Raw genomic sequence first — 12303 nt, 5'->3', positions numbered from 1 at the left:
TCCATGCGACACACTATTATATTCACCACGGTTCTTGTGATATCCCTGGTAGCCGCGAAGGGCAGGGGTCCACATTGCCGGGAACCAGGTTTCCTGGAAGGCAATGCAGAAAACTGGTGTGAAGCTTAACAGTTGCCGTAGCGCAGCCAGGTGGTGGAAAAAACCGCCGCAATTCCACTGGATTACGTGATCGTGAGACTGGGAAGGCGCTCAATGAGGCAGTCTACGCCTTAGGGTCACCTGCTGCCACTGGATGAGTACCTGTGTGGTCAATATCCATTCTGTCTGAGGACCCAGTGAGGTCTAGGTCCTCAGTTGACGCCAGAATCGCCGCTTCATCCTCAGACGCAGAGCTTGTAGGTAGCTCTGGTGTGGGTGCCACCACAGTGCCTTGGTTCTTGGGGGTCTTTTTCTTTTTGTTTTCCTCGCTACTCCATACGTTTGTCCAGCTGGGAGGGCTTCACTGATTCAGTCTCAGGGACTGAGGAGGACCGTGAAGCCCTGTGACCAGCTACCTGTGGGACCTTCAGCTACTGGCAGGTGTCAACTTTACCACTGGTAGGAACCTGGGAAGGGAGTGACCGAAGGGACCCCTTCCGAGCGAGAGGAGCCAAAGAAAAGGTACGCTTCTCTGGCTGAGAAGTGGGGATTGACGTCTCCAATTGTTCGGGGGGTGTTGCTCCTGAAGTAGGTGGTACAGGAGCAACAGGAAGGGAAATGCCCCCCCCCCCATTATGAAGGGATGAAGGGGGCAGGTGGAGTCTGGCAGCTCTGAGAGCCAACTGTATGCGGCAGAACGGAAGATGGTAGAACCGTTGTCTTAGCGGTAGCATAAATTGACGTCATACACGCAACATGTAACCTCTCATATTTTCTCTCAGCCTCAGTGTAGGTCAATCAGTCCAGGGTCTTGTATTCCATTATTTTCCTTTCTTTCTAGACAATCCTGCAGTCTGGCGAGCAAGGCCAGTGGTGTTGTCTGCAGTTGACACAGATGGGAGATGGGGCACATGGAGTATTGGGATGTGATGGACGTCACAGTCCCGACAAGTGATACTGAAAGCACTGCATGGGGGGAGGGATATATGGCTTCACATCACAACAGAAGACTATCACCTTGACCTTTTCGGGTAATGTGCCACCCTCGAAGGCTAAGATGAAGGCACCGGTGGCAATCTGATAACCCTGGGACCCCAGTGGAAGCTTTGGGCGAAATGAACACCTCGCCACTCTAAACTGTGCTCACATCATCGTCAGGCTGCAAAAGAAGGTCCCTGTCAAATGTGATACCCTGGACCACATTTAAGCTCTTATTTGGTGTGATGGTAACAGAAACATCCCCCAGCTTGTCACAAGCGAGTAACGCCCGTGACTGGGCAGAGGATACTATTTTTATCAAGACTGACGCTGACCACATTATGGACAAGCCCTCCACCTCCCCATAATCGTCCTCTGAATGCTCCACAAAAAACTTAGGCTTGTGGGACATGAAATATTCCCCATCAACTCTCATACATACGAGGTACCAGGGCGAATAAGCTTCATTGTCATCCTTAGCTTGGCGTTCCTCCCACGGTATGGCCAGGGTCATATTTCTTAGCATTGAAATTAGACTTTGCCGGCTTAGAGACTGCTAGCAGTGGACGACCAGCAAGAGATGACGTACTACGCTTCATGGCGTGTCATCCGCCCTGATGCTACCTACTCTGACTAAGCGCCCTCCTCACGGGCGCCACCCAGCTTCAGCAAAGGCCACCTGGGAGGACAGCCATTGCCAGGAGTCCCGATGGCTCAGGGAGTTGGGCATCTACTCCTTGGCATGTGGGGAGTTAAGTGCGCAGGCATCAGCAGAGCGATCTCTGTGTGCTCAGGGAGCTACAACCAACAGGGTACATGGCGGCCCCACCACAACGGACTGGCTACCATGACGGATATCAGGTGCGACCACTTAAACAAGTTCATTATCAACGTCAGTGAAGAAAATGATACTGCACAGTTGATGGAAAACACGCACCCAGGAGGGTGACCTCGCCCAACAGTTTGAGAATGAGCAGAAATTCAGATCCACGTCGACGAAGGATGCAAGAGGTCTCAGCGCATGATGGACACGATGCACCATGTAAGGCGCCCTTCCCCAGCTGGCTCGCTCTTCAGGAAAATTTTGAAAAATGTAGGTCAAACCCTACAGGCGACCATCACATAAGTGCCGAAACGTGTGAGACTCCTTTTAGTCGCCTCTTACGGCATGCAGGCCTGCAGGGGAGCATTTTTAATGTCTTGCATCATACATTAGTTCGAAAATAGAAAAAAATGGATAGGAAGCCATACAGACAGAGAATATAATAGTTTCCAGTTTAATGAAAATGCTTAATTTTACAAACAACGCAACTTGATGTGAGTTCTGAGGTTTTAAAGAAATTATGTCTTCAGAGCAACTAATGAGGAAAAAATTATTGAGGAACGGCTCAGTTCTACAATTTCAAAAGACTTCCAGCTGGTAGGAGATACACTAGGTTGGCTTCTGAGATTGTACAACTAATTACTGAAGAATCTCGTTCATTACGTCGAATGTATCCTCCCTTTTGGCCTGGTTGAGATGATAGATTTGTTTGGAATATCACGAAAACGAATAGTTTTTATACATATCCTTCTGTTTGGAACGGACTCTTTCCTCTGGCTTCACTCCCTCGCACTCAAGAATGTCCATCGGACGCGCTTCCCTTATAGAATAGAAGTCTGTCTCCTTGCGATACATCCTCTCGCAACAGGTTTCGCTGCTGCGACCAATAACGAACTGTTTCGCGTAGTGTAAATGCACCTTGATAGAATAACATTGTTCCTGAACGAAGTGGGTATCAGCAGGCCTGTTGTGTATACCAGCAACAACTACATCCTTCGTAGCAGAATTAGTCTCGACTGGCATTAGAAGCGAGAAGTGAGCGCTTGGCGAATGTTTTGGCGCGTGCGGCAGACTCACCGACGACGAGCATGTCGCCGTGCTCCGAGACGGTCCTGAAGGCGGGCGCCTCCCCGGACACCTCGCAGCGGTAGCGGCCGGACGCCTCCAGGTCCACGTTGTGCAGAGTCACCTGGCTGGCGTTGGACCGCGACCTCTGCACACGTCATCCACACACTTACGGTAAACGCTGCCGCAGGCAAAAAATTTAACACAGTTTATACAAATATGTAACTCTAGAAATTGCAGAATTGTAATCTGAAAAAAAGTACAGGGCTATTACAAATGATTGAAGCGATTTCATAAATTCACTGTAGCTCCATTCATTGACATATGGTCACGACACACTACAGATACGTAGAAAAACTCATAAAGTTTTGTTCGGCTTAAGCCGCACTTCAGGTCTCTGCCGTCAGAGCGCTCGAGAGCGCAGTGAGACAAAATGGCGACAGGAGCCGAGAAAGCGTATGTCGTGATTGAAATGCACTCACATCAGTCAGTCATAACAGTGTAACGACACATCAGGACGAAGTTCAACAAAGATCCACCAACTGCTAACTCCATTCGGCGATGGTATGCGCAGTTTAAAGCTTCTGGATGCCTCTGTAAGGCGAAATCAACGGGTAGGCCTGCAGTGAGCGAAGAAACGGTTGAACGCGTGCGGGCAAGTTTCACGCGTAGCCCACAGAAGTCGACGAATAAAGCAAGCAGGGAGCTAAACGTACCACAGCCGACGGTTTGGAAAATCTTACGGAAAAGGCTAAAGCAGAAGCCTTACCGTTTACAATTGCTACAAGCCCTGACACCCGATGACAAAGTCAAACGCTTTGAATTTTCGGCGCGGTTGCAACAGCTCATGGAAGAGGATGCGTTCAGTGCGAAACTTGTTTTCAGTGATGAAGCAACATTTTTTCTTAATGGTGAAGTGAACAGACACAATGTGCGAATCTGGGCGGTAGAGAATCCTCACGCATTCGTGCAGCAAATTCGCAATTCACCAAAAGTTATCTGGACATGCTGGAAAATTGGTTCATGCCACAACTGGAGACCGACATCGCCGATTTCATCATCCAACAGGATGGCGTTCCATCGCAATTCCGTCATTATGTTCGGCATTTCTTAAACAGGAGATTGGAAAACCGATGGATCGGTCGTGGTGGAGATCATGATCAGCAATTCATGTCATGGCCTCCACGCTCTCCCGACTTAACCCCATGCGATTTCTTTCTGTGGGGTTATGTGAAAGATTCAGTGTTTAAACCTCCTCTTCCAAGAAACGTGCCAGAACTGCATGCTCGCATCAACGATGCTTTCGAACTCATTGATGGGGACATGCTGCGCCGAGTGTGGGAGGAACTTGATTATCGGCTTGATGTCTGCCGAACCAGTAAAGGGGCACATATCGAACATTTGTGAATGCCTAAAAAAAACTTTTTGAGTATTTGTATGTGTGTGCAAAGCATTGTGAAAATATCTCAAATAATAAAGTTATTGTAGAGCTGTGAAATCGCTCCAATCATTTGTAATAACCCTGTATAGAGACACCTCTTATGGGCATAAACATGGGGGTGCCCACTCTCCGCCTTTAAAACTGCTTGAGTTCTGCTGTGGATACTGTCAATGAGATGTCTGAATGTCTATGCAGGAAAGGTAGCCATTTCTTCCCTAAGAGCCGAAGTTAGTGAAGATAGTGATGTTGCTCGCTGTGGTCTGGAGCGAGGTCGACATTCTGACTCGTACCAAAGGTGATCTTATATATCTAATAATTAAATTTTCCGCAAGACATTTATCTACTATAATGATGGAAGCCGCAGAAATGAATTAGAATATGTGTCACGGCCAGGACTCGATTCCTCATCTACTTCCTTACTAGACAGAAATGCTGTACATTACACCATCGCTGCACTATGGTCAAGATCACTGCACGAACTACCCAAGTCGGATGCCTTCCCCATCACACCTTTCAATTCATATCTGCAACTGGGTAGTTCCTGCGGGAATATTGACCATAGTGCTGCAGTGAAGTAATGGTCAGCATTTCTGCCTAGTAAGCAATAACACCTGGGTTCAAATCCCGGCTGTTGCATAAATTTCAATTCATTTCTTCAGCTTCCATCATTATCGTAGGTAAAGATGAAACTTAAAATCCTCGGTGAAAATTTAACTAGACGATCTATAAGATCACCAGTGGTACAGGACTTCTCCGTTAAGTCCAACCCTGGGGTGTTATTCCAATGCCGGAAAGCTCAGGCAATAGTGGCAATTTACGGGGACAATAAGCGGTTGTGTACTGATCAGCATTTCTCCCTGGTAAACAAAGAGACCTGGGATCGAGTGACAGCCGTGGCACAAATTTGAATTCATTTATTCAGCTTCCATTATCATCCCAAAGATGTTCCATTAGGTTCAAATGGAAACTCTGGACAGAACTTCCATTTCAGGTATGTTATTAATCACAAAAGCTTTTCTTGCCATTCCCAGTCTACATTGCTTCCTAAATAGCAAAACTCATTTACTACTTTAAGTGTTTTCTATTCTAATTCCCTCAGCGTCACTTGATTTAATTCGACTACATTCCATTAGCCTCGTTTTGCTTTGGTTGAAGTTCATCTTATATCGTCCTTTCAAGAAACTGTCCATTCAGTTCAGCTGCTCTTCCAAGTCCTTTGGTGTCTCTGACGGCATTACTATGTCATTGCCAAATCTCAAAGTTTTATTTCTTCTCCATGGATTTTAATTCCTACTCCAAATTTTTGTACTGTTTCCTTTACTGCTTGCTCAATATACAGATTGAATAAAATTGTATATTTGTGGTAAGTGTTGTGTCTAGACAAGACAGCCTAGACACAATGAGAGGAAGCCAAAAGGCACGCGCTTAAACTCACGCAGGCTGGCGTGAGGTCTGAAGCAGGAGACGTAATGAATGCTATAAAGAAAAGTACGTAGCTTCTGGAATACTTAACTTTAATCCACATTTGTAGAACATCGCTCTTGATGATACATTAATAGAATCTCAATATCAATTGAATACGGCGCCTTGCTAGGTCGTAGCAAATGTAGCTGAAGGCTATGCTAACTATCGTCTCGGCAAATGAGAGCGTAATTCTCAGTGAACCATGGCTAGCAACGTCGGCTGTACAACTGGGCTGAGTGCTAGGATCTGTCTCTAGACCTGCCGTGTGGCGGCGCTCGGTCTGCCATCGCTGACAGTGGCGACACGCGGGTCCGTCGTATACTAGCGGACCGCGGCCGATTTAAAAGCTACCATCTAGCAAGTGTGGTGTCTGGCGGTGACACCACAGTAAGATCTTACGGGAACAAACTGCTGAGGTCATCCATCCCTAATCTGACACACTACTTAATCTAACTTAAACCAACTTACGCTAAGGACAGCACACACCCCCATGCCAGAGGTAGGACTTGAACCTCCGACGGGTGGAGCCGTGATAAACTCGACAGGACACCCTAGATCGCGCGGCTACCCCGCGGGGCACACATTGAGTAACATGGGGGATTGGCTACCTGTCTCACTCCCTTCGCAACCACTGCTTCCCTTTCGTGCCCCTCCACTCTTATAACTGTCATCTGGTTTCTGTACAAATAGTAAATAGCCTTTCAAAAGCTTTCTCTAAGTGTACAAATGCTATAAACGAAGGTTTGCCTTTCCTTAACCTATCTTCTATGAGAAGTTGTAGGGTCAGTATTGCCTCCCGTGTTCCTACATTTATCCGAAATCCAAACTGTATTTCCCAAGGTCGGCTTCTAACAGTTTCTCCATTCGTCTGTAAGGAATTCGTGTTAGTATTTTGAAGCCGTGAATTATTAAACTGATAGTTCTTTCTCAACAGTCAGCACCTGCGTACTCTGGAATGCAGTTATTATATACTTCTTGAAGTGTGAAAGTATTTCGCCTGTCTCATACATCTTGCTCACCAGACGGAAGAGTTTTGTCATGGCTGGCACTCCCAAGGCTACCAGTAGCACTAACGGAATTTTGTCTACTCCCGGGGCCATGTTTTGACTTAGGTCTTTCAGTGCTTTATCAAATTCCTCACGCAGCCTCCCCACCAACGGCAAGGTCAATTGTTCAAGGGGGGAGGGAAGGGGGAGGTAGATAAAAAAAGTAGTAGATAACGCTATTGAAATAGTACTGCTCAATTCGTGTTAGTATATACATTCTACAAAAAGATAACAAAGATTTTAATACCTCTCCACATATAATTGGGCAACGACCTTGCCGCAGTGGATACACCGGTTCCCCTGAGATCACCTATGTTCAGCGCTGTCGGGCGTGGCCGGCACTTAGATGGGTGACTATCCAGCCGCCATGCGTTGTTGCCATTTTTCGGGGTTCATTCAGCCTCGTGATGCCAAACGATGAGCTTCTCGACCGAATAGTAGCGGCTCCGGTCAAAGAAAACGATCATACCTACCGGGAGAACGGTGTGCTGACCAGATGTCCCTACTATCCGCATCCTCAACTGAGGATGACACGGCGGACGGATGGTCCCGATGGGCCACTTGTGGCCTGAAGACGGAGTGCCACATATAATTACGGTATGTTGACAAATGAATGAACAAACTGAATCATACAGCATCGCTGGAGTTGCTGTCAATCGTAGCTGTCAAAACCACAACAGTATATACAAGCGATAAAAGATTTTACGAATAACAGTAATTAATAGAGATAATTAAGTTAAACATTTTAAAAAATTTGGCTGTAGTTGGGAACGCTCTATACAGCAATAAGTTTACAAGCACCACGATGCAATATGGAAGTAAGTCATAGCGTACAGCAAAACAAAATTGTTACCAGTTATAATGTTACAACCTTTAACAAAGCGTATTTGGTTGCAGATATCCTGAAGATGGCGGCAATTCCGAGTTAGGCGTCTTGCTAATGTAAAACGTGTGTCAATTAACAATTAAAGCCGCATTGTTGTACATTACCGTTTTTCTTTTAGTAATACATTGTAGCTGCGTTAAGCTACCTCTCCCCAGGGGGCTCACCGCTCTTTGGTGAGTACGTGCTTGGCAACCAGGGGGCCGCAGCCCTTGCAGCACGCCTTCTCTTTCAGTGCTGCTTGTCTCATCATCTCCTGTCCTTTCCCCCTCTCTTGGGGAGATGTCTCGTGTCTCCATGGGCTCTTGAAGCTCATTTACGTTGGTTTGCCTGTAGGAATATTCTCTCTTGTACTGCTCTTTCCCTGTACTGCTCTTTCCCTGTACTGCTCTTTTCCTGTATTGCCCTTTTCTTGTACTACACTTTTCCTTTATTGCCTTTTCCCTGTACTGACCTTTCCTCGTTTTGCTCTTTCCTCGTTTTGCTCTTTCCCTGTTTACCTCTTTCCATGATTACCTCTTTCCCTGTTTACCTCTTTCCCTGTTTACCTCCTTCCTTGTTTACCTATTTCCCTGTTCCTTTCTTTCCTTGTTCTGCTCTTTCCTTGTTCTGCTTTCTTTTTCCTCCGCTGCGGCGTTTGTGGCCATTCTTTCTTTCTTCCTTTCCTTCTTGTCTTTTCTTCTCCTCCATGTGTGTGACTGACGGCCACCTACGGGTTTGACCCGTAGCAGGAGGCTGGATAACGGGTAATTCCCAGCCCCTGGTTGGTATATAGGGTCCGCACGTACCCCTTGGTACAGGCCAGGCCCAGGGAGGGGTGATTGCCTGAGCTGTTACCTTCCTCCTCTGCCGATTGGTCCCTCTGTCTGTCGTTCGGGAGGTGTGACCTAAGGTGAGGAGAATCACCTAAGGCGAGGGGCTCCCCTTTGGAGGGCCCCTAGCTGGAAGGAGCGCGTCATCAGAGATGCTGGCAATGATGGGGAACTTCTTCTCAATGACTGACTTTCCTTCTCTTTCTCCGAGTGTTTCACATAAAAGAAAGTGGAATGAGGCTCTTGCCTCAATGTCTCTTCCTGTTTCGCCTCGACATCTAGTAGTCTCACGTTTCATGAAAATCAGACTTTTGCTACTGTTAACCGCTTTGTTATACAGAAAGGCGTGGATGGCATCGCCGGCCCTGTGAAGTCATGCTCTCGTCTCCGCAATGGAACTCAGCTTTTGGAAATTGATAGTGCTCTCCAGGCCCAAATCCTCCACGAATATCCTATAAAGGTGGTGGCTCACAGGACACTTAAATCGCCCCGCTGTGTTATCTACACCCGTCTGTTGGATGGTTTGACGGAGGAAGAAATAACTAATTATCTGTCGGATCAGGGCGTTACCGCTGTTCATCGAGTTATGAAGAAGGAAGCTGCCGATCTGGTGCCCACTCGCACGTTGTTCCTGACTTTCGATCGCTTAACACTTCCTACCAAGATTAAGGCCAGCTATGAAGTAATCTCTGTGCGCCCTTACATTCCCAATCCGTTGAGGTTTTATAAATGCCACCAGTTCAATCATACCAGCACGTAAAAGGTAGCAAAATGTCTTACTTGTAGCAGGTATGCACACGACGGCACCTGTGCGCCTCCTTCCCCCCGCTGCGTCTATTGTAATGGAGAACATGCTGCTGCTTCTCGTTGTTGCCCCGTCTATCATGTTGAGCGGGCTGTTCAGGAGATAAGGGCGAAGCAAAAGGTACCTTTTCCTGTTGCCCGGAACTGTTGGCGAGCCGTAAACCGAATGTCCCTTCGCCTGAAAGCTACAGCACCGTGTTGGCTTCTCCCCGTCCCACAAAAAACATAGCTACGCAAACTTGTGACATACAGTTCAGTTTCATGGTGGCGAAGTCGCCTCGTCTTAAAGCTGACGCTCCGTCTCCCGCTTCCCAGGCTGTAGATTCTGCTACCTGTTCGTCGCTTTCACCGGCGAAGATGGTTGCAACGCAGCCAGCGAACCGTCAATTCAAAAAGGATTATTCCCGGGAATATTTCTTACGTACCTCGAGTTCGGAGCCGTCTGGCTCTTCTGCAAATCCCCAAAAGTCAAAACAATCATCCAAAGGCAGTCTTCCCTCTCTCTGACTCGACGGCCCTCTTCGACTCGTCGGTCGTTTTCAACTGACCGACACCGGGGAAGCTCAGTTGCTCCCGCTGAATTGATGGACGAAGATCCTCCACCTGCGGATTCCAGTGGCCGTCCTCACTCGACGGCTCGCCCTAAGCGGCCGTCGAGGTGAGTGCTTCTTCTTCAGTCTCCGGTGATCCTAAATTTTATGGCCCTTTTACAATGGAATATCCGTGGCCTTCGGTGGACCTCCAGCTGCTCTGGCAATCCCAATGTCCGCTTGCAGTCTGTCGCCAAGAAACCAAGCTACGTCCTCAAGACCATTTTGCTCTTTCCCATTTTACTTCACTACGGATGGACCTTCCCCTCACGGCGGGGATTCTTGCTCATGGTGAGGTCATGCTGCTTCTACAAGATGATGTTTGTCATAGTCCTATCCTCTTGCATACCCACCTGCAAGCAGTTGCTGCCTGTGTTTTCCCTCCCGTATTTACCTTTTCCCTACGCACCATTTATATCCCTTTGTCTTCTGCTGTCACTAGGGCGGACCTGATGCAGCTTTTTGCTCAGCTTCCTCCACCCTATCTGCTCCTCGGTGACTCCAATGCCCATTATCCTCTTTGGGGCTCACCTGTGGTCTGCCCGACAGGGTCTCCTTTGGCGGATCTTCTTAATCATCTTAATCTCGTGTGCCATAATACCGGCGAAGCCACGTTTCTCTCTAATTCCACGCACATTCCCACATAGATTTCTCGATCTGCGCTGCCCAGCTCGCTCGACGTCTCGAGTGGTGTGCTGTTTCCGATACTTACTCGAGTGACCATTTCTCTTGCGTGACCCGCCTGTACAGTCATACCCTGTCACAGCAGCCCGATCATTGGATATTCTCTCTTGCTGACTGGAGGCTCTATTCCTCCTTGTCAGTCTTTAACGAACGGCCGTTTCCCAGCCGTGTTGATCAGGTCGAGCACCTCGTGGACGTTATTCTCTCGGCTACCGAAACCTCTACCCCTACCACTACTACTTCTCCCCGTCGGGTTCCGGACCCTTGGTGGACTGTGGAGTACGGCAATGGGATTCGTGCCCGACGACGTGCGCTTTATGACTTTTACCCTCACTCTACGTTGACGAACTGCATCCGCTAAACGCAACTACGTGTGCAGTGCCGTCACACTATCAAGGAAAGCAAGAAATAATGCTGGGTTTCCTTCACCAGCTCTTTCAACAGTTTTACTCCGTCCTCTCCCATTTGCAGTGGCCTGCGCCAGATTTCTGGGACTACCGCCCAATCCCTAATCCCTGGTCTGCCTGTGGCGGGAAACGTCATAGTCGACCGTGTAGATGTTTCCAATGCTTTGGGCCGGTACTTTGAGGAGGTTTCAAGCTCCACCCACTACCATCCTGCCTTCCTTCCTCGGAAACAGGAGGAGGAGGCTCGTGCAATCTCTTTTCTCTCCTTGAATCGAGAATGCTACAATACTCCTTTTACTATGAGGGAGATCGAGCGTGCTCTCTCCTCATCCAGGTCTTTTGCTCCTGGGCCCGATACAATCCACGTCCTAATGCTGCAGAATCTTCCTTCTGCGGGAAAACGCTATCTCCTCGATACCTACAACCGTATTTGCACTGACGGTGTATTTCCCACGCTTTGGCGTGGAGCTACTATTGTTCCCCTATCTAAGCCTGGTAATGATAAATGTCTTCCTTCCAGTTATCGCCTAATTTCCCTTACCAGCAGCGTTTGTAAGGTGATGGAACACATGATCAATGGTCGATTAGTGTGGTGGCTGGAGTCACACCATCTTCTCACTAATGCTCAGTGTGGGTTGCGAATGCGCCGCTCAGAGGTTGATCATCTGGTCACCCTGTCGACGTTCATCATGAATAATTTTCTGCAGAAGCGTCAAACAGTGGCCGTGTTCTTTGATTTGGAGAAATTCTATGACACCTGTTGGTGAACAGGCATTCTACGTATTATGAGGCCTTCGCGGTCGTCATCCCACTTTCCTCCGGGAATTTTTAAAAGACCGAGTCTTCCGGGTACGTGTGGGTTCCTCCTTATCCCACACCTTTTCACAGGAGGACGGGTTGCCTCAGGGCTCCGTACAGAGTGTCGTCCTATTCGTCATAGCCATCAACCGAATTATGGACTGCCTTACCGCTGGCATTTCCAGCTCTCTTTTCGGTGACGAGTTTGCTGTTTATTGCAACTCCCAGAGGACATGTCTCCTGCTACGCCGTCTTCAACGTTGTCTGGATCGTCTCTATTCGTGGATGTCACAAATGGTTTCCGCTTTTCTGCTGCCAAATCCGTTTGCTTCAACTTCTAGCGGTACATGGCGTTTCTTCCATCGTCCTTGCGACTGGGCCAAAATGCTCTCCCGTTCGTGGATGCAAC

The 12303-nt window shown here is 48.1% G+C and overlaps 1 protein-coding gene across 1 annotated transcript in view; it reads right to left on the bottom strand.

Annotated features, from left to right (window-relative positions):
- The window catches only part of LOC126092665 (cell adhesion molecule 2-like), a 140259-nt gene that overhangs the window by 81603 nt on the left and 46353 nt on the right, over positions 1 to 12303 (bottom strand). The window contains exon 2 of the mRNA XM_049908387.1: positions 2978 to 3113. Coding sequence (XP_049764344.1) covers positions 2978 to 3113 — 136 coding nt within the window. The remainder of the gene's footprint in view (positions 1 to 2977; positions 3114 to 12303) is intronic.

The sequence above is a fragment of the Schistocerca cancellata genome, chromosome 7 (genome assembly GCF_023864275.1).
Source record: "Schistocerca cancellata isolate TAMUIC-IGC-003103 chromosome 7, iqSchCanc2.1, whole genome shotgun sequence".
NCBI classification, from domain to species: domain Eukaryota; kingdom Metazoa; phylum Arthropoda; class Insecta; order Orthoptera; family Acrididae; genus Schistocerca; species Schistocerca cancellata.
This window is presented reverse-complemented; position numbering and strand designations above follow the sequence as displayed.